We start from the raw sequence: 22928 nt of genomic DNA on the forward strand, positions 1-22928 counted from the left end.
GGGAGAGACCCGCGCCTCGCTCCCGCTCCCGCTCTCGCGCCGCCGCCCCGCCCTGCCGCGCGCGGCGCGGGGTGAGAGGTCGGGAAGATGGCGGCGGCCTTGGGGGAGGAGGTGCCGGACAACGAGGACTACTACTCGCTGCTCAACGTGCGGCGGGAGGTGGGCCTGGCGGCGGGGCGGCGGGCGGCGGCGGGCGGCGGGGCGCCGCCGCGGGGCGGGGCGGGGCGGGGCGGGGCCGGGCGGGCCGTGACCCCGATGCCCGCCTCGGGCAGGCCGGGCTGGGCCGCTGCGTCGTGCCCAGGCGGGCGGCGGCGGCGGCCTGAGCCGGGGCTGCGGGCGGCCGGGCCGGCGGCTGCGGCGGGGGCCGTGTGCGCTGCCCGCGGAGCGGGGGCGCGGGGGCGGCGGCCGGGCCTCCCCTCCCTTTCGGCCCGGTTGAGGGGTGTTTTCCCGGGGCGGGCGGCAGCCTGGGCCCCGGCTTCTCTCCGGTTCTACGCTCCTTCCTCTGTGGGTGCTTCCCAAATGCTTCCACATTGGAAACCCCTAGAAATTTTGCATGACACCTCTCTTGTCAAAAAAAGGAGCGTCGGTCATCCTTCATTGCATTTGTAAGAATAGAAGGTTATTAATTGATGCAGCCTTGTTCCACTAGAACAGCTTGGAGCTTAATGGATCTTAGTCTTAACTACTTTTGTTTTATAGTCTTAATTAGGTAAATCACTAAAGATCTGAATGTATAAACTGTGCTGTAGTTTGTTCCATCGCAGGCAGTAACAACGTGTGTGTATATATATACACCAGATATGTCTATATGTGTGTATATCTAACCAGATTTTTGCGTGTTTCACTGCTGTCTGTTCACATGCGTCAGCCTAGATGTTAACAGCTTGAGCTGCAGGCGGCCTTTGTTGAACTGCTACTGCTGCATATAACAGGAGTTCAAACATTAGAAGCAATTCAGTCTGACAGCCTTGGAAAAACTTATCTTTGGAGTCCATGTCAGTACTTACGGCCGCAGTGGCGATCTCCTGTGTCTCGCTTGTGGAAATCTTTTGCATTTCTGAAGGGAAGAGGTGCGGCAGTCACCCTGTTTGTGAAACGATCCAATGCCGTGCAATGGACCATGCTCTTTTTAGAAAAATTTCCGTGCGACTCTGGCCCCGGCCTTGTTAAAAGCCGGTGGGCCGTACTTTTAGATCACTCAACAGCTGTTGTAACTCACCCTCCCAAACGTCAGCAGTGTGCAGACGTAGAAGTTGGAAGAAAGGCAGAAATCAAACGAGGACTGCCACTGCTTGGGAGATTTAACAGCGAAGGCTTAATCGTTAACTTAGCTAGGCTCCCAGCTCTTCGGTAGAGACTGAAACATTTGGGTTTGGTACAGCAGGGAGCTGGAAACCAAGTTAAAATGGTCTTCAAGGGAGTAGTTCCAACTGAGAGTAGTAGTTGCTTTGTTAATTACCCCTTGCTAATTAAATTCAGTTGTACTATCCTGCGCGAGCGGTGGAATGCAGTGAACTTGCACTGCTGTATGCTGAGCCAACTTTGTGTGATGTGGCAGCTGAGCTTAAAATAATAGTTAACCACTGAACTTTGCAGCCCCAATGAGGAGAGTAAGACTGCCAAGCAGCAGGTTTTGTGTATGCATGTATGTAAACATTTAATCTTTTATAGATTTCAGTCCACTAAAAATGTGGTGGGAAGTTTGAGAGGTTAAAGGAAGCTGTTTAAACCCCAAGCATGGAGATGGGATGCCTTTTAATTTTGCCCGGAATTTTGGTAATAAAAATGTAACTTACATATGATTATTACTGACTTATGTATTTCATTGCAATTTGAAATGATGTCAGTATTTCTTTAGCGGTTTCTAAGAGGCTATTGCTCATGAAATATTGAACAAATGACCTGAGCTATTCAATGATGATGAAATGCCCAATCTAACATTTTATTGAACGTGGCATTCATGAAAAATGAAACTGCTCATTTCTATTATATAATCAATAGCACATTAAACCATTTATCATTAATTTGATTAAAGAATGCCATTTTAAACCTGTATGTTCCCCTGCCTTCCTAGTTGAATTTAGATTTGATGTCCAAGAAAGCACAAGGTAGTAAAAAGAAAAAAGCTAATCCATAGCTGCCTTTACTGTCTTGGGGCCAGCAAATTTGGCAGGTCCCCTTTTGCTGTATCATTTAGAAACAGTAATGTGAAATAGTACAAGCATGCAAAGAAAACATTTTTTCTAAGTTGTCCTCAAAATCCAACGGATTTCTAGTTTTGGTACGCAAATGAATGCATTCCTTTAACAAAAACCCAGACCCTCCTTACCACAAGCTGGACAAAAGACGTTATTTTAAGAAATGAGTTTTTAGGGCCTTTGTTTCCACAGTGGAAGCTTGGGAACTGTGAAGGCTTTAGTCACTGAAGCACATTAAGAGTAAATGGAATTTGTGTCTCTAAACTCTGTTAGGGAAAGTCATTTTCCAGGTGCCCCCTTCTTGCTTGCTGGCATTGTATTCCTGTCTGTTAGAACCCGGGGCTGTAATAAAAGGGATGACATTTGCTTGGAGGAGGCCAGCGAGTAAACCCCTCGTGCTGTTTTGCTTATTCTACTCTTTGTATTTTTCCTCGTGTGGAGAAGCGGCATCCTGCTTCCTCTGCCCCAGAAACCGATTCTTGCTGGGAGGGACAATTTTGGAACTGGCCAGTTGGTAGCTCTGTGAAGCTGCATGTGCTGCCTGCACCTTTTGGGGAAGTTCTGCTTGATTTTGGCAACTGCACCTCTAAATGGGTGTTAACCAGCCCCCAGGGAACAGACAGCTGCTGCAGTACAAGGGCTGTTGCAGGAATGAGATGAGAAAGGGCCCAGGACTCTTCAGAGTCAAAAAATAATATTGCTGTGAGGTTGTCTCCTGAGAGATGATAATGGGAAGAGCGGGGGTTTTATTCTGTCAATTCTGAAAGAGCCATCCGAAATCTGTTCCCACCACATGTCTTTGGCATGAGGCCAGGTGCCGGCTGAAATTCCAGGGTGGTTGCGGTCAAGAACAGGGCTGGGTTTTTTTCTTGATGCATTTAGTGACATGCTGTTCTTCTGGTTATCCATCTGCTGCAGGTGAGTGTGTTTTTGCGGGTGCCTTCATTTCTTACAGCCCAACAGAGTCCTTGCTGTACAGGAAGGGAGGTGCTAGGCAGCACAGCAATGAGGGCATGAGTATAAAACTGTATGTTTGCATTTCTTACCTTTACTGCTGTGGAAAGTCAGCGCTTTTACAGTATCTACTTGAGGGTTTGAGATTGAAATACAAGTAGAATTTGAAGTATACCTCTGGTTTTGAGTGGTGTGATCCTGAGGTGACTTTATTTTTTTCTTGCTCTTCTGCACTGAATTGAGGAGACAGTAGTTGCCTAATAAAAATAATGTATGAACACAGATGGCTTGTGTATTTGCCTTTTTTTTTTTTTTTTTTTAGTTTTTATGCCTAGGTATACACTGATGAGCTGTTGCTGTCACTTGTTGTACTATAAATAGTGTGGGGAATACTGATGTGTATAACTGAACAGTTTATTAACTTATGTAATGAAACAAAAGTCCGTTCTTGATTTTGGGTAAGTAAAACTAGCGTAATGTAATAGCTGATGGACTTCTCTTTCAGGGCTGATCTTGTGAATGGCCTTTTTTCAGTAGCATTGGTTGTACTTTAATTCATTTTTTCTGCTTTTCACAGGCCTCTCAGGAAGAGCTAAAAGCTGCCTACCGCCGGCTGTGTATGCTGTACCACCCAGACAAGCACAGAGACCCAGAGCTCAAAACACAAGCTGAGCGCCTGTTTAACCTTGTTCACCAAGCGTATGAAGGTCAGTGGAAGTCCAAAGTTTGCAGAAGCTGTTTTCAGGGGTTTTCTAGGAGGGCTGTGTCTTTATGCATTTTGAAGACTATATATATTATTACAAAGTAATAATTAAATTTGCTGATACTTAGCAATGCTTTGTTTCCTGCTTCTGTCCTGTAAATCAGAGGAGCAATGCAATATAAATCCTGCAATGAACGACATGTGGAGTCTCTGTCTTATTTCCTGCATGTTTTAAATAGTCTTTTCACCACTTCCCTTACTTCTGAAAAGGCTCTCCTCTAAGAGACTGAAGACTGAACAGCTTCGAACAGAAAGACAATTTCATATTTTACTTTTGAACTGATGCATCCTGAGGTTCTGATCTCTTATCACCTGATTACAGTGTCCATTGATGTTCAGCAAGTTCTTCCATATGCTAAGACTGAGATAAGGACAATGGATTCATAGTCATTAGAGGGTTTTTTCTCATCCAAGGATGCCAAAGCCCTTTAAAAATATTCTGTATTAGGCCTTCATTTACTTAAACCCATAGGTAATACTAGTGTAACTGAGGCACAAGGAAGTGATTCATTAGAATTGGCTTGGAGCATTTTTGCACATGTCGTAAGAGGCACCTGGAATGCAAGTGGATTAGGACTCTTCTGCACTACAAAACACCAAACTAGGTGCCCGGTCCTGTAGCCTAAAGAGAAGGTAAAGCAAAATGATGAATAAATAATATTCCTCTATTAAACCTCAAAGATGAGCTAAAACCATTTTTTTTTTGCGCTCACATTTTCTGAATGATAAGTATTTGTTTCGTCTGGCTGGACATGAACATGGGTGGATTATTTTACGTTGTCCCTAGTTAGGGATTAGGACATATGGAAGCTTTTGCTGGGGAGAACAGAGAAGATCTTCCATTGGTGGCGTAGGGAATAAAAAGCCAGGATGCTTCAGTAATTTAATTTTAATGGGGTGAGTGGGTCTTACATTAGAGTCAGCTTTCCCTTTGATTTCTGTAGCTTTGCTTGGCTCTGTGTGGCAATGTATATGTAAATTGTTGCTCGTTTAGTACCAAATGTGAGTGTAATACTTTACAAGCAAAAGATTTTGACGTCTTGAAAATAAGCCACCCCACCTCCTGCCTATTTTCTCTCCCTCCTCTTCCTTCTTTTAATATCACATGACACAAGATGTATTTTATCAGAATTCATAAAAAATAGTATCTGCCTGTGACATTTAGCAAGTTCAATAATCTTCAGATAGTTCAGCTCAAAGCTCAATTACTAGTGTAAGCCTCTTTTTACCTTAATATATGCATCCAGCTCCCGAAAGACTCATCAGTTCCCCCACAGTCAAAAGAAATATATGATAATGGTAAAGCTGGTCTTGGAACCCAGTGGGAAAAATACTGAGGATTTTTTAATGTGGGTTTTATTTTTTTCAGGAAGGATTGGTATGAGAAATTATGCATTTAAATATGACTTACATTCTAAGATTCTTCTTAATTCTATGTGCAGTCTTTTTCCAAAGCAGCTGTTCTCCATATATTTTATTTTCTTCATTGCATTGGGTGACTTCTTGGGAGATTCAAATTCTACATGCCTTTTTGCAGTTACACTCTAGCTGATGTTTGGCCAGGCATGAACTGCCTGATGGAAATTGCCTTGTTGGTGCTTGGCATGTCCCACAAGTTTAGACTGTGTGGGAAGTGGTCAGTGGACAAGGGGTGGTGAGGAAGGCCAAAGAGAGGGAGCAAAGCACCGGAAAGCTTTGAAAGCTAGACAGAGGTAAATGTCATCCCTCCTCAGAAAGTTTCCAGGGACTACTATCTCTGAATTGCTAATAATCCCATTGATTGTTAGAGGGCTTAGGCCACCCTAGGTCAAAGAAAGCAATATTGAAAACCCCTGCTGTATATTCAGTTAGTCTGCATGTCTCTTTTGTGTCCTTTTCACTTACTGATTTTAGAAGTAAGGGGCGGGGGGGGAAGGAATTTGTCGGGGGGGAAAGTGTGTCCTGTTAATACAGCATGTGAAAATGTTAAAGGGAGTTAATGTAAAAATTGGATGCAACTGTAGAACGTGTTTCCAGGATCTGTGCTTGAATTCCAGATAACACTAGCATGTTAGTCTGAAATTCGAGGAGAAGACCAAAAACTGAGTTCTCTCCTCTCTTTTGATTTCAACTTGCAGTGCTTAGTGATCCACAGACCAGAGCCATCTATGACATATATGGGAGGAGAGGACTGGAAATGGAAGGATGGGAGGTGAGAGAAATTTAGCAATTTACGGCCAGTGGAATTGACTAAACCCATCTTTATCTGACATTCTTGTTATATTGAGCTACACTGACACCTTGATGGTAATAAATGCCTGTTTGTTTGAAGGCATCCTTGTTTAGTTATTTCTGTCTCTGCTGAAACACCATGATGGATTTTCAAAGAAAAGTTAGGTTTTTCACTTGACAAGAGAGCAATAAACCTGACATTCAGAGTTCCCTAATAGGATATTACCATGACAGGCAACATCTCTGTCTGAGACAAATGCATCATTATTGTCCATCTAGCCTCATCTTTTTCACCTGAAACTTTTTCTTTCAGCATCAGCTAGCCTCTGAGTTTGACATTACTTTTTCTTTCTGAGCTTTTTGGGGTTGCTTTTTTTTTTTTGGTTGGTTGGTTTTTATGGACTTGGAAAGGGAACTTGTCCATTTGTGGCTTTCCTGTTGTTAAGTCCCCTTGCTAGCCTCTGCCAGTCTTAAGTTGATTGCACTACGCTGCTTGCTGCAGAATGGTATTGTATTGGGTCAGGTCAGTGCCGACGTCGAGTTTGAAGTTAGCAGCAAGAAATGTGGAGCAGGGACAGCATGTAACAGACATTTTTGAGCTGCTCATGGCAGACTTGATTTCATTTTGAAAAGCCAGATCCAATACTCTTTCTATCTGTACCTAGAGCCATATCTGCTTAAAACCCTCATTCCCTAAGCCACATAAGGTAAACAATAGCCTAAAACCACAAAACTCTCATGTATTTATTTTGTCTCAGGCCAGAAACATTCAGTTGTTTTAATTTTTGTGTCTATACCTAGTAAGTTAATGGATAGCTGTTGGTAACAGCTGTGCTGCAGTATCTTGTACGTGTGGTTTGAAAGCTATTTTCCCTGGTTTTGTCAAGGGAAAAGAAATAAAAAGACCAGTTTCCCTCCACTCAAAGCACAGGATTTTCTCTCATGCCTGCCATTTGATCTGGCCCAGCTGATTGCTTCCAAACTGTGAGCATTGACATTTGTGCAGAGTGGCTCACAGCAGCCGCAGGGGCAGCCAGGTCAGTGGACCTCTGTCCCATCAGCAGTGCAGTACCCTGAAGATCCTTCTCCTGGTAATTTTTTTTTTTTTTTTTTTGAGCAGGTTGTGGAAAGGAAGAGAACTCCAGCTGAAATCAGGGAAGAATTTGAGCGTTTGCAGAGAGAGAGGGAAGAGAGAAGGCTGCAGCAGCGAACTAATCCAAAGGTAAGCAATGACTTTATCCTAGTCTCAAGAGGAATCTGTAAGTTATCACAAATGTGCAGGGTGTGAGAAGCCTAGATGAGGGGTTACAGTAAATGGCCTACAGTAAAAAGCCTACACTTTGTGAGTTACTTTTCCTTTTTGAATATGCAGTTTCTCTGGAGAATGTAAGGAAAACAGCTAATTTTTTGGACAGTAATCTTCTATTGAAAGTTCTTTTTTTTTTTTTTTTTTTCATTGAAACACAGTGCCTCTTTTGGCAATTCCAAGAAAACAGACCTAACGCTGAAATATTTATGATTTCTTTCCAAGTATTCCAAATGAAAATGAAACTCCCTGCAGTTACCTGACAGGTTTTCCCTTCAGCACTGCTGTAGTGTCACAACAATGCGGGGAGATAATCAAAGGCAGCATTGAAACCAATGAAACATGCGAGGCAGCTCCCGCACCAGCTGGGTAGCAGAACTCTTCCGGCTGCAGCTCAGTGAGCAAACTCAGCCTGAGCAGGGTTGGGGTCTTGCCAGTTTCACAGTTAGTGCCTGTTTTAGGAAAGCTTGATCACGCTCTCAGGATGAGAATCATCCGGTATTCCATTCCCATCTCTCAGCCTGTTTGAGCAGCCATAAACTGGTACTAAATGACTCACCTCGCAGCTGAATCTTGGCTGTTCAGGGAAGATGAACAGAACCGTGCTGAGGATGATGTCCTCGTGGTAGCATTGGGATGGCAGAGAGAGATGGTGATGGTGATTGACCGCTGCTTCCTCTGTCACCTGCTGCAATTGGGATACTCTGACAGTTCAGAGTGCTAATGGCTTTGATGGCTCTGGGCTTGATAAGTACACTAGGCAAGCCCGGGTTTCGTCAGGATTGTCACCAACAGGTTTCACAGCTTGTTGAATCACAAAATTCTTGGTTTTCATGCGGTGAATAATGTTAATCCAAGAGCTGCATCTATGCTCACCAAATTTAATCATACTTCAGTTTATCTATATTTTTCCTGGGTTTTTTTGCTCGTACTATTGGGGTCTGGTTTGTACCTGTTTTTTGAAATGTGTTGGAAATCTGTTTCTACTGCGTGGTATAGAATTGCCCCATGGTAGGGTAGCCTTAGTTTTCTTCTGTCTAGCCCAAGGTAACCGTGCAGATACGTACGCACACAAACTTTCTCCATTGTGAAAAAATAAACTGTAATGAGACATCAATACTTGTTTTCTTTTTAAATGCTTCTGTTCTTGGTGGAAAACTGGGTATCCCCAGAGCTCTCACTGGAGGCTTGCAGTCAACACAGAGTCTGCATCCTGAAGCACGGATGTCTGTACTCTTTCGGTGGCTTTGAAAGAGGAGGTCTCCTGTGTCATTGCGTTCATGTGTGGACTTGTTGAAACTTAACTTCTGTAACCTGAGAAACAGACTACCAGTTGATTAACTACTGTTGGTTTTGAAGACTGATAGTGTTTTTTATGGTCAGTTTAAAATCACAATGTTTTCTAGTGGACAGAAGCTTGAGTGTAGTAACTCTTAAGACTGCATCAGAAAAATGCCCATCTGAGAAGACCTGTAATGTTTTGAGATATTCACCTTGGTGCAGACTTTGGATCTGCGCTGGTCTTAGCAAAGCAAATCGACTAATGCAGGTCAGCAGGCTGTCATGGATAGTGCACAGACACTGAGAACTTGTTTGTACTGGAAAGGTAAATAAGCGTAAGGTGTTACGTGAGTATCTGCTGAGAGCATTGTTCCAGGCAGGAAGGGATTTCTGGATGCCACAAAACAGGCAAGTTGAACTCTCTCTGCTGGCGATGAGGGTGATTGGGGTCAGCAGCGTATTCTTGGAGAGGGGAATGGTTATCTCCACCTCACGAGTCCCTGTGACTTCAGGAATTTGACATTTTATCTGGGCGCCTCACTGTGGCAGTGAGCAGTAAAAAGCGGAGCTGCATCATGAGCCTCAGCCTCTGTGTCCTGTGATAAAATTAGCCATCTGGGTGTTTACAGCAATTGCTGATTGGCAGCCTATAGAAATGGCTCTCCAGGCAGTGTTCCTGTGGAATTAGGTAGCACAGCTGTGATCATTTCATACACGAACACAAGTTATTTTAAAATTTCCAACATTTTGTCAGTTCTAGAAAATGGTTCCAGCAAAATAAAGCATTTTAACCAGAAATGTTGAGCAATAACCAGATGTAGGCAATTTGGCAGGTTTCGAATTGAGTCTATTATTTGCTTTTAGAGCTTTGTTTTTGCTTTCAAAGAGATGCAGAAGGGTTGAAAAGTTCACTCCTTGATTTGAGAAGAACCACTTCCTGTTAGCAGAAATTAAATCCCGTTATTTTCCTGCTGCGGAAGGTCAACATCTAAGAAACGCAGTCCCTCAAGGCTTAGTCTGGCACAGCTTCCATATGGCACATTCCAGAAGGTACATCCCTAAGAAAAAAGGCAAGGAGGGAGTATATTCTTCTCTGGCATACCTCTTAAATCCATCAGTAAACTGTGTTTCATATTCACAGGGTGGAAAATGAAGGTGATATTTAAAAGATGATATCAGATAACAACAACTCTGATGGTTCTGTAGTGCTGTTCCCAGCTTCCTGCCCTGTGGAGCTGGTGTGCTTTGCAGCATGTTGTGTGCGTGCACCGCCGACTTCTGAGCAGAGCTTTACAGCTTTTTCCCTGCTGCTCTTTCTTTGGGGAGGGCTTTTTCATTTCCAGTGCTTTGAGCAGGTGGCTGATGGGGAGTTGCAAGCGGCAGCGGTCCCCTCTATTATCCGGTGGCATAGGGGCTGCTGTCGTTCTCTGGGAATATTTTTAACTTTACCATCTGCTGCTTTTCCTGTGCTTGCACCCGAGCCAGTTTCCTTGCCAGGATCTATAGACCTCTGAGGGTGACTTCACCTGCTTGGCGGGAGGTGAAATGTCTACACGGAGGCCACCACTCACTTCAGAAAAAGGCAGCTCTGTGGAAGTTCTGCTGAGGGAGGGAGCAGAGATGCTCCTTTCCTCAGAATGGGACTTAGGGATTTTCATGGATAGGTTCAGGTGTTTCCTTTTTTCATTGGGAGTGATATTTCTTCTAAATTTCGTAGATATGAAAAAGGAAATCGTAACATTTTGAGTATAATGGAAAGGAAGTGCATTGATTTTCAGGAATGTGTGTGAACCTTGGTGCATCTTGACAAAGGGTACAAGCATTGCAAGACAAACAAACATAGTATAGTAAGATGTTTTTCAGTGGTGGTCGGTTGGGTTTTTTAAGTGCGAACTCTTCAGCAAGCTTTACTGCTGCTTATATTCTGGTCTGAGTTGAAAACACGCAATTTTCTGTCTTTTTGCCATTCCAATTCAGCATGCTTACTACTCAGCTTGATATCCCTTGTTTAAAAATGTTTAACTTGGAATTTAAAGTTGCAGTCTGGCAAAGGTTCTGCACTGAATGTGGCACTCCCCATGGAAAACCTTTCTTTCCATTGATCTTGGGTTTTACACTTCCTTGAATTGCAGAGCATCAGGGAAAAATGGAAATAGTTCTCTCTTGCTAAAATAAACGCTCACCTGTATTCAGACATGTTTGATTGGTCACTCCGGAGTGCATTTGCTGGAATTTCAGTGGTTGTGCACTTTTCTCTTTCTCTCTGGCTGTTCTACTCCGTGTCTTTCCAGAGGGCTGGAGAGCACTGCGAGGCTGCGCCACTTCCCAGGCAGTTGGCAGTTTTGCTTTGCTTCGCTTTTATTTTGGCCTCGTTTCAAGGAACAGCACAACGTAGGAGAGGGCTGAAACCGAAGAAGGTGTAGCGTCTGGAGAGCAGATCCTTGAAGGTGACTTTGCAACTAGTTCCTGAAAAGTAGTCTTCTGCATAAAGGGCAGGAGCTCATCCGTGGTGCTGCCACAAACAGAACAATGAGCGTAATTGCTTTGAAATTAGCCAGGCTGCCAAGAGAAATTTGTAAACAGTTGGGGCACAGCCCCTGTTCCAGAGTTCTCCTGGAAATAATCACACCTTCCCATGTAAAAATAGTTATCCAGTTTTCGCTGTGTAAGAAATCAGAAAATAAACATTGAGAAGAGGTCTGGAATCTCCGCAGCAAATAAAGTTGGAAGCCAAACCAGGGAGAAGTTTTGAGCCCTGTCAGACACTGCAATTCTTCCTGTATTTATGGTTCAGCATTTGATTAGAGTGGAATGAGCAAGGAAAAATGCTCGCTCAGATTGAAATAAGAATTTATTCCATCCATACTTGGTCTCTGTGCGAGTGGGTTTTGTACCTACCTAGCCACTGAGTTTCTTGATACAAATTGCTCAGAGTTCATTTTGTGCTTGTGCACAGAGGGGTTTTTTTTTATTGCAGCTGGTACATTTTATATGAGCTGGAATGCTGTTTAATAGGTCTATAGGGAAGGTTTCCAAAGCCTTTTGAAGTTATATGACTCAGACAAGGATCTAATTGTGCCCTTTCCAAATAAACCCACTCTTGCAGTTAGTCTGAGTGAGCACAGCAGCAGGTAGCCAGACTGTTTAGCTGTGGCCTAGTTTTTTGGGGGAGTAAGCTTTTCTATGGTCTGAGAAAGACTTTTAGCAAGTGGTAAGTATTTTCTGTCTTTGTCAAGCTTTTCTGATTGCAAGATACAAACAAGGAAAACCAGATTTTTGACCAACAGTCAGTTGCAAGTGGATGATGCAGCTCAAAACTAAGTTCTTTCAGATAACTCATAAGAAGAAAGCATTTAGAGGAATTCTGGCTGAGTTCTGCTGAGGAAAATAAATTCCTAAAATATATTATTTCAACTTTAAGATACTGACAAAGCAGAGTCAGTTGTGGGGGAAGAGGAAAGCTGCTGTGTAAGTGTGTTCTACCTATTTCTGTCATGCGTCACAATAGAAAAATTACCTACTAGTATTACAAGTTGCATTCCTGCTGAAAAACTGTCTTCTACCCAGTGTATTTAATGATTTATATTGCTGTTTTGGAATACTGTAATCATTCCGTTTTGTTTGTCTTGAATGTGTAATAAATGCATTTTAGAGTGGAAAAGGTAATTGCAGAACAAGAAACACGGCAAAAAAAATTAATCATATACAAGAATGGTTTAGCTATTTGGCCTGTATGTCTTGGATGTTTGTTAATGCTAAGTACTTGTTCCACTTGTCGTTCCTTAGGGAACAATTAGCGTTGGAATAGATGCCACCGACCTCTTTGATCGTTATGACGAAGAATATGAAGATGTGCCTGGGAGCAGCTTTCCTCAGATTGAGATAAACAAAATGCACATATCCCAGTCCATTGAGGTAAGGAGGGCAGACACTGCTGCTGGTGTGGGGCAGGGCTTGAGCTAATGAGGCACTACCGCACAAGCAACGGAAAACGACACGCTGCTCAGGGGGTCCTCGTCTTAATTTGTGGAGGGATGCAATTACCAGCATGGGTGGGAAGAGGAGGCTCAGTTCCAGCAGAACGGCGTGCTGACTGTTCAGCTTGTGTTTGTGTGGCTGGTTTGTAGGCTACAGCAGTCCTGCCTTCCTGCTCACAGGGAGGCTCAGTCATGATCGAAAGCATGTGTCTAGTTCTCGCTAAACATGGAGTATTTAGCGTATGAAAACAAATGATTCCCAGTTTTGAGGGTGTGGATAAGGAAAGCAGGGGGAGTGTTTCCTCTGGTACAGAGAACCGAAAAAGTTTAGTCTGCTAGCAAGATTAGAAGGGCTTGTAGCTCAGGGTCAGGACTTCAAGATGGTCTGTTAAAGGTGTCACAGATGTCTGGTACAGTAAGAATTATCTCATATTTTGCCATACTTGATCTTCAACTACAAAGTTTAGAGCAAGTGTGGCCATGTCTGGTTCAAAAACCTGGCCTCAGTGGATGACAAGGAGTCAGCTGGAGTGTTTCCTATCTCTCTGCAGTCATGGTTATGTCCTTGCAGAATATGCATTAAATGTGTGACTTGGCATCAGAGTAATTGGCAACTATATATTCATTTTTTCAGGCACCGCTGACTGCCACAGACACAGCAATACTGTCTGGTAACCTTTCCACCCAGAATGGCAATGGAGGTGGATCCATTAATCTTGCTCTGAGACGAGTGACGTCTGCCAAGGGATGGGGAGAGGTAAGAGTACTAGCTGTTAGGCATTTTTCTATCCTGTCTATTTCAGGCTGCTTGGATTAGTTACTGAGTATTTATTTCCTTTACAGAACTCTAGCTCTGTTTCGTCTTTCATTTTCTACATTCTGTAGAATGTAGGAAAAGGAGTTCTCAGAGGAATTTGACAAAAAGGGAAGGCCACACCTTGTGTTTTTTCTTAATTTTTTCCCCTTTCCACTTGGCTGTGCATTTTGTACTTCACTTGTGTTACCTTTGTCTCTAGCCTTTCTGATTTCACTGTCTGAAGGCTCTTGGGTGCCTTCTGGTGCTGTGAGCGTGCACCTTAGGGCAGCGTGACAGTTTGCCTTCACGTCAAAAACTGCTCTGCTCACAAGGGAAGAAGTTTTGGGGGAAAACATTTTGACTCCCAGGCAGATATGATCTAAGCAGCTGGAAGGTCCCATGTTACCACCTGCAAGTTGCACTCGCTGGACCTGTAGCTTTGAGATGCTCATGGCATCGCTGCAATGGCTGGCAGTTGGCTGCTTTCTGTGCCTTTTTGCACACTAGGTCCTGCTAACCTGTTTCCTCATCCTGTGAGAAATGGGATTTTTCCTCTTGTTTGAGAATTCATAGACTGGAGGCATTTGATTTGCGTCATGATATAATATGGGTAATATAGTGTCGTGGTTTAACCCCAGCTGGCAACTAAGTACCACGCAGCTGCTTGCTCGCTCCCCACCCCCACCAGAGGGATGGGAAGGAGAATTAAGAAAAGGAGGTGAAACTCAAGGGTTGAGATAAGAACGTTTTAATAACTGAAATAAAATTTAAAAAATAGTAATAAAACAATTGCAGTGAAAAGGAGGGAGAAGGAGGGAGGAATAAAATCCAAAAGGAAGGGGGGAAAAAACCCCCAAGTGATGCATGATACAATCGCTCACCCCCACTTACCAATGCCCAGCCAGTCCCTGAGCAGCTATCAGTGAGAAACTGAAAAGTCCTTGGCTTAGTATAAACATTACCTAGTGACAACTAAAAACATCGGCATGTTATCAACTTTGTTCTCACACCAAATCCAAAACACAGGACTGCAAAAGCTGCTAAGAAGAAAACAAACTCTATCCCAGCTGAAGCCAGGACATACAGGAGCTTCTGGATATTGTCATGAGCCAGTTGACTAAAAAGGTTTTTTTAAAACCTGTGCAATAAACTTATTTGGGAGAGGCAGATGTAGTAGGAACTGCTTGTGCAGATTTTGTCATAGGAAGTGTCAGGTCCAAGAACTGCTTCTGTTAATGAGACCGAACAGCACCAAATAAATGTTGACTGGCAGCCCTGGAAGTCACCCGGACTGGGGGATGAAGCAGCGGGCGCATTTTGCAGACACTGAGACGGTGCCGCAGCAGAACTGACAGCATTACTGTGAGGCTGTCCTGGGAAGGACGCTTGTCCTCAGACAGCAGCAGCTAAGCCTTGTTTGCCATTGTGGGGCGATGAGGGAGGTGTTTTCTCCCTTTGCACTGGAGCACCCAGAGCAGATGCTCGTAGTAGTAGCCTGTAGCACCACAGAACTGGCTTTGTTTTACTCACGATGACCCTACTCAGTGAGACATCTCTTATTCTGAGGGCAAAGGTAGCAGAAAAGAGAGTATGCTGATGTGGTAAATGTTACTCAGATCTGTAAAATGTCTGTGTTGTAAATGACACTTGTGAAGTACTTCATCATTGTTGTAAAAGGTGTTTTCTTCTAACAATTTGGCATTGTGCATTTAAACAGTTGGAGTTTGGAGCAGGAGACCTTCAGGGACCTCTCTTCGGTCTGAAGATATTCCGTAATCTTACACCAAGATGGTAAATATTAGAAAAATGATCTAATGATTAACACTGCACACTGAGGAACTAAACAGCTTGAATTCTCTTCCATGTTAATTCTGGATTTGTTTTCTGTCCTACAAAATAGGTATTTCTTCTTTAGAATTAAGGTCATGCTTTAGTACTGATCAAGACGCTTGTATTCTTTTTGTGCATTAGTGTCTTCCATTTTCATACTTCCAGTTTAAGGAAGGTCTGTCTTCCACATCCTTAGATTTGTATTTGATCTTGTCATGATTCATAATACTTTAAGAGTGACCTCACAATCAAAGCAACCCCCTCTGGGAGCAGAACAAAAATTGGGGGAGCTCTTCTGGAGCTTCCATGTGTGAGATGGAGTTTCTGTCAGCAAAAGAGGAGACGATATGTCATATTTTAGGAAGTGGTGCCAGATTTGCCACTATCCTGGCGTCTGTTTACAAATGAATAGAGGTCTCGCATTGCAAAGGAGAGTGCAAGGTGAGGGTTGTGATTGAAGACATATGTTAGACCATCATAGGTGCTGGTGTGGACTTTCTTCTTTTTATATTTTCTAATTTAGTAAATATGCCATTCCTCAGAGCTTATGCAGGAATGTTGCTCCCTGTAGAATCCGTTAATGCTGGGTTTTGGAGCTGATGCTTGATGATTATTAAATATCAGGGCTCCTATCTTCTAGCAGCTGAGTGTGCCACCTCTGTGGAAGACCAGGACTTTATCTGCCTAGGACAAGAAGGGTAAAGGCTGAAAGGTAGCCTGCTGCGCTGGCTGCAGTGTTGTGGCACAGACCAATAAACTAGGGCATGAGCCTGCTCTTCTGTGCGGTGCTTTGGTCAGTACAGTCTCAATCCTGAAACTACCGTGCTCTTTGCAGGGTAGTCCCTGCATATTCAGCTTGGCTCCTGGGCGAGAAGGAATTTGAGGCCATCTGGGAGCCCGAGTTTTATCACTGATAAGGCTGTCCTTATTTCTCCTAGTTTCATCACTACAAACTGTGCCCTGCAGTTTTCATCGCGCGGGATCCGCCCAGGCCTCACCACGGTCCTAGCCCGCAACCTTGACAAGAACACCATGGGGTACTTGCAGTGGCGGTGGGGCATCCAGTCAGCCATGAACACTAGTATTGTCCGGGATACAAAAACCAGCCATTTCACTGTGGCATTACAGGTGAGAGTCCTGTTGCTCTACACGGGGGACAGCGAGACCACCCCAGGGGAGTGAGGTGCCTCGGCTTGTCTGTCCCGGCAGTATTTTGCCTGGGGACTAGAGGATAACGGAGCGGTTGGTACTGCCTCGTGTGAGCCTGGTACATAGGTAACCAGCTGCATTTGGCAGAGCACAGCCCTGCACCAAACACTGTCATATCTGGTGTGGGGCAGATTGGATTGGCGTCAGGACGCACAACACAGACTGCAGAGATTGCAGGCTGTGGCAAGTAAGCGGCAAGCATCGTTACGTTTTTTGTGCCACTTAAAGGATAGGAAAGGAAATTGGGGGGAACGTTCAGTGGTGCTGAGGGAACATTTTCATTCATTTGTTCTCTTGCGTTTCAGCTGGGAATCCCCCATTCTTTCATGATGGTCAGTTATCAGCATAAGTTTCAGGATGAGGATCAAACACGAGTGAAAGGTTCTCTCAAGTAAGTGTGCAAGAGGAAATTCACATTGCTCACAGCCTGAAGAATTGGTCGTCTCCTGCTGTTTTAGGCTTCCAGGTTCCACACAAATGCTTCTGTGGTCTTTGGGAATGTGCTTTTTCATTGATTGAATCTGGTGAATGCTGAGGTAAATGTCTTGGAGGCTTAGCTCTGTGTGCCTCTGAATAAGTGGGACTGAAAATACTTGTGTGTGGTACCTCTGCATCATCACCAATTAGAAAGCTGGAAGTCCTTCTAGTCTGTTTACTTCTTGACAAACTGCAAAGGCTAATCTTATCTTGTAGGTACACAGTGAATCTTCCAATAGCGAACACCTGCTGAGCACAGATGTATTTCCATGTTTTGCTTGTTGGGGAACAGGATTCGGGAAAGAGAAATTCAGAAGTTTTCCCTGTCTTACCAGTTTTTGGTTCTGTCGTTCTAGGGCGGGTTTCTTTGGGACCATAGTGGAGTATGGAGCAGAGAGGAAGATTTCCAGACACAGCATTTTAGGAGCAACCGTCAGTGTTGGTGTTCCCCAAGGAGTGTCTTTGAAAATCAAGTCAGTTCACGATTACAACTCTAGATTGCAGAGGCTGACCATAACCTGCATTATTCTATTTCTGATATTCAGGTGGGAAGGTCCCAGTCTTAGGGCAATACAGGTATATTGATCGATCACTACAAAAGGCTGCAGCTGCCCTCACCTCTAACACAAGCGGTGCCCGTCGGAAGCGGTGTGCCTTTTGCTGGTGTTACTCTGGGCCTGAGCCGCCTCTTTCAGGACTAGTGTGTCTGCATGTCTGTGCATGAGCACGCATCAAAATTGGCTGAAAATAACAGCTTAGAGTGAGGTTCGGAGCATTATGGTAAGAAATAGTAGAAATAGTAGAAATGGATCTGATTGCATTCTGGTTTTATAATGCTGTACACAAGTGTATACTGGAATTACTGAATTACCATTAACTAATTAGGTAATTTTACTATTAATCAGATGCAATTCCCAGAGAGGGGCAGAATTCTTTGAGGGTTCATGTACTGTGGTGCACGTTTAATGAGTGCCAGCAGATGCTGTGCCAGGATGCCAAAACTACTGTAAAGCCACGAAGAACTTGATCCCCAGAAAACTAATGTTTTCTAAAATAAATATTATTATAAGCATCAAAAGAGTATTAATGTATGCCTTCCTTAAAGGCACATACCAGTATTGTGCACAAAGACTTTCTGTATAAGCATTTTTTTTTCTTTTGATGGTTATGTTGGTCCCTGTCCCTGGTGAAATTAATGACTAAATAAATTCTTCTAAGATTTTTAAAAAAAAAAAAAAAAGAACACTTTAGAATGGTCAGGTACTGTCTCAAGAGATGTCTGCTACATAGAAGTCTGGCTATGGTTGGTGTCAGCTGTCTGTCTTACCATTGTCTTGTTTCATTTTGTTGGATTTTCACATTTATGAGCTCACCATTCACATCTCCTTTGGTTCAGCAGTTGTTCAGCAGCATACGATACTGCTAAGTGTACTTAATCAAGTACATGAAACACTGCATTTCCTCTTACCTTTTTTTTTTCTTTTTTTTTTTTTCTCCAGGTTGAATAGGGCTAGCCAGACCTACTTCTTCCCTGTCCACTTAACAGATCAGCTGCTTCCCAGTGCTGTATTCTATGCCACCGTGGGACCTCTAGTTATCTACTTTGCCATGCATAGGCTAATCATTAAACCCTACCTCAGGGCACAAAAGGAGAGGTGAGCTTGCAAGACTGTTTTTACATTTGGAGCTGGGAAGTCCCACTCGGGTTCTTCTGAGAGCCTGGTGCAAAGGTTGCAATATCCAGCTAAGGCACTGTGGTCCTCTGCATCATCAGTGCTACTGAGTTCCGGAAGCCTACAAAAATACCTTGAAAGGTGGGGAAGAACCTTAAAACCAAGCTCATTTGTGTTGGGTTGGGGGTCAGTTGTAATTGGGCTGGGTAAGTAGGCATCTGCCACTTCGGGGCTGAACCCCCACCACTGTGTAGAGCTGATGTCATATTGACTTCCTTATGCCAGAGAGCTGGAGAAGCAAAGGGAGAGTACAGCCAGTGACATGCTCCAGAAGAAGCAGGAGGCTGAAGCTGCGGTGAGTCTTTTTTGTAACTTTCTCCCCTTAGTTAAAGGAAGGTGTTTTCACTCCAGCTTTTCTCTTCTGGATGGTGTCTGACACTGCTCGATTTTGCTCTGCCTCTTGTGTTGGGACAGGTGCGGTTAATGCAAGAGTCTGTCCGGAGGATAATTGAAGCGGAGGAAGCCAGAATGGGTAAAGATTACAGCACCATTTACTTGTTCCGTAAATTTGGAGAGAGGAAGGAACAAAACAAAGGCTGGGTGGTTGAGGGAGGGAAATGCAAAATACCGTTTCTTCGTTCCCTCTCCTAATGAAGCACAGCATAATCGCTGTTGCACGCGTAGTGGGGGTGTTCAATTACAATTCAGCTTTATGGTGTCTGAGCGTGGTAGGGATCCACTGAATGTTATCTTGGGATAAGCTGTGGGCAGGGTGAAGACAACAGTCTGGAATCGCCTCTCCACAAAAGAGGGGTGTGTGTGCAAATACATGCAAAAGTTCTTGTCTGAAGTTTAGGTTTCACTGATCTCTAGCTTACACAGTTTGCTCCTGGCCCATAATTGAAATCTGCTTTCTGATGTTTGCTAGCAATTTCCAAGAGAGAATGTTCTGAAGTGAGCTGGCACCCACTTAGACTGCCACATCAGTGTGGCATCGAAGTCATGTCACTCTGTCCTAGTGCTGAAGATTGCTAACAAACAGCCAAGTAGAAATGTTCTTCCGTCTTGAGAAGCGTGGGTCTAGGCAAGGAGATTTTAAATATCATAGAAAGCAAGGGAAAATGCTGGGATGGTCTTTTCATCAGTGTCTTGTCTAGCTGTTGGTGGGAAACCTCTCATCACATCTGTGATTTCATGTGAAATGCAGGTTTGATTGTAGTGAACGCTTGGTATGGGAAGTTTGTTAATGACAACAGCAGGAAGAATGAGAAGGTGAAAGTAATAGATGTGACTGTGCCCCTGCAGTGCTTGGTGAAAGACTCTAAACTCATCCTCACAGAGGCATCCAAGGTACGTAGCTGTTCTGTCAAAGCCCAGACTCAAGGGCTCGAACATGTGGCACAATTTCTGTTGAACCATATGCGTTTTCTCCAGTGTGCTTGAAGCTAGTGACTCTAGATCAATGTACAGAAGCCATTTACATACCAAGTGATGTAAACCTCCAGGGACTTCTGTTTCTGTGGGCATTGCCAGTGCCAAAGAAACAGCATCTCTGAATTTGCACTGTCCCTGGGACAGTGTGTGTTGCAGACTGGAGCTGTGCACCAGAAACTTCCCCACCCCCTGATTCACTCTTTTCTTCATTTAGAACTTGCCACTGTGGAGGCAATTCCTTAGCTTCTTGTCTCATCTCATTGGCAACAAAACTCCCTTTTTTTAATGATGCCTTGTTCTGGCAGTAGTAGATGGTTTTGGTCAGCTGAGGAGCTGTGAAAGTCCATTCCCTGATGCTCAGTCTGTCCTTCTGTGGTTCAAGGCTGGGCTTCCAGGTTTCTACGACCCCTGCGTGGGTGAGGAGAAGAGTTTGAAAGTGCTTTATCAGTTCCGAGGAGTTCTGCACCAAGTGATGTCAGCTGACAACGAGGCCCTTAGGATACCAAAGCAATGTAAGTAGCAAGAGCCGCCCTGCTTCTTCCTTCAGGGACCAGTAAAGGATCGCTGCAGCCCTGTGTGGTGAAGCACACGGAACTGGGGTTCAGAACTGGGGTTACTGCAATGCCTCACGAGTGACCTAAAAGAGCTCAGCAGCACCACAGCAGCTGTTTATACCATCTAACCTTATACATCTACCTGGAGTTGGAGGCAGAGGCCCCCTCCAGCTGCTGGTGTGCCTGCTGGGCAATTCACAGCATTGGGTTGTCCTTTGAGGACCAAATTGAATGTATGGAGGCAAGTTGGAGGCCTGAGCCAGATTCCTTCCTCAGCCCCATTTATCCATCTGCCAAAATATTTTCCCTGCCAGATTAATTTTGTGAAACTGGTATCTGCTAGTGACAAGTTTTCCTGGCACCCCCGTAGGCCTGGGGGTCAGCTAAGGAGCACAAACCTCTGTTTACTCTGTCCCAATTCCAGAGGCATATCCAACTTACAAAGCTTCCCTAAGTATGTTGGAGGTGTATGTGAATCGTGGTTAATTGGTGCCCAGAAATGTTCCCATCTGTCCCTGGTACGGTGGTAAGTTCAAGCTAGGATGCCTCCCGTCCAGCAGAAGGGGCATGCATCCACGTATTGTTCTCATCCGACAGCTCACAGAATCGATGCAGATGGCTAAACTGGTGAGAGCGGTGCGTTCCGTTACAGTACCTGCGTCAACAGAAATGGCAAAACCTTCCCCCGGACGCTACAAGTTTGAACAGAGACATTTTTATTTTTACTATCCGTATAGCAGGTGGTGTCCTCCCGGTTATGTTAAGAGACAAAATGAGAGAACCTGCTTCTCCAGGTGGCACCAAGGCAATACTTCTCTGAATTGTGGCTCAGTAACCAATAAAGCAACGTGACTCTGAATGCGCAGTGCTTTCTGCTGAGGTTGCGCGAGAGGGCAGTGAGCACCACCCGCCACGCAGCCAGCTCTTTCCTGCTGCGATTTGGCCACAGTCCGTTTGTGCAGTCTCACCTGTATCTTCTTGCACTGAGCAGGGAAGAAGACGTGTTGTTCTCACCTGTCCACATACTTCCTGGGGTAGGTAACACACCTTTTTCTGCTCCTGAGGGGAAGTTAAGTTCTCTGGCCACCTCCTGGAAGTCCTCTGTGCAAATCCTTTTGTTGAAAAGAGGACAGAGATGGTTTTCCATCTCAAATCTGTATTGGAAATGTACTTGTTAAGAACAGGTATGTTTGGAATGAAGTTCTTTGCCTTTTGTAGTAACATGGACCTCTTCAGCATGAATCCGTCCAGCTGCTAATTTCAAACACTGCTATTCCAGACAAGGACACGAGGTATAATATTCTTACTAATTCTTCTGCCACCTAGAACCATGTACTATCACGGTTTTCAAGAAGAGAGGAAAGCAAGTGGGGCAGAAGGACAGCAATTTTATTTCCTTCAATTCTGATGCTGCAGCTGTCTCTTCCCATCTAATTTATTTCTAGGAAAAAGAGGAACGTAGGTTATAGGAGTAAACCAGACCAAAGCGAGGAGAGATGCCAAATGGGTAAAACGCTGAAAACATAAAATTCAGCTGCCCTTTCGAAAAAGCACCAGTTATGACATAAATCCATTGGATTAACCTTGCGTAGAAGCCATGCCAATGATTTAGCAGCAGAAAGGGCAGTCCTGTTCTAGTGACACAGCAGATGGGAACAGCAGCCTTGTAGTATCTACTACACACTGTGCCCATCAGCGCTACTGAGGCTTTTTCATAGAGGAAAGGAATAATTGTAGCTGTTTCCTAGTCACGGTTCTGCTCTTGGTGAGTCCTAGAACAGCCTTCATTGCTTCCATGTCAGAGACCCGGGGGGGGGGGGGGAACCCCAACCTGTGCCAGCAGTGCATCATTGCTCTTGACAACTATTACCATAAATCATTTCCCAACACGTACCTGGCCCCTTTTTCTTTGCAACTGTGGTTCTCTTTGCTCAAGTCATTGTAGCAGAATTAGATTTCCAAAAGCAGACTTAGTTGAGTCAGTCTGAAAGAGGTGTTCCCCACTTCTAAAAAACAAGTTTATACGATGAATTTGTTTTAGTTAAAAAAAAAAAAACAAACACAAAAAAAACCACCAAAAAAAGCCAAGCAAAACCTTTCAGCTGTGAGCAGCTCCTGGTGCAGGATTTTATTTCACTTGCAATCAGTGTTCTGTTGATAAGAAATTAAATGTAAAATGTGCAATAAATTATATTCAGCTGAAAAGCAGCCCACATTCCCTTTGCATCTGTGGGACACTCTTGAAAATAAACTCCTGAAAAGCGA

General features: G+C 44.2%; 2 protein-coding genes across 2 annotated transcripts in view; one reads left to right on the forward strand and one right to left on the reverse strand.

The window, feature by feature from the left end:
• CAMTA1 (calmodulin binding transcription activator 1) overlaps positions 1-3377 on the reverse strand; it is a 325176-nt gene extending 321799 nt beyond the window's left edge. Inside the window, exon 1 of the mRNA XM_056331855.1 lies at positions 1220-3377. The gene's annotated coding sequence lies outside the window, so the exon portion shown is untranslated. The remainder of the gene's footprint in view (positions 1-1219) is intronic.
• DNAJC11 (DnaJ heat shock protein family (Hsp40) member C11) lies at positions 27-22928 on the forward strand. The gene is made up of 16 exons (XM_056331856.1): positions 27-159; positions 3730-3859; positions 6033-6106; positions 7247-7348; positions 12500-12628; positions 13325-13447; positions 15204-15277; positions 16255-16444; positions 16831-16916; positions 17359-17475; positions 18502-18657; positions 18961-19030; positions 19150-19207; positions 19883-20025; positions 20492-20621; positions 21261-22928. The coding sequence occupies exons 1-16, from the start codon at positions 88-90 to the stop codon at positions 21284-21286; spliced, it is 1680 nt and encodes a 559-aa protein (XP_056187831.1). The 5' UTR covers positions 27-87; the 3' UTR covers positions 21287-22928.

The sequence above is a fragment of the Falco biarmicus genome, chromosome 3 (assembly GCF_023638135.1).
Source record: "Falco biarmicus isolate bFalBia1 chromosome 3, bFalBia1.pri, whole genome shotgun sequence".
NCBI lineage: Eukaryota > Metazoa > Chordata > Aves > Falconiformes > Falconidae > Falco > Falco biarmicus.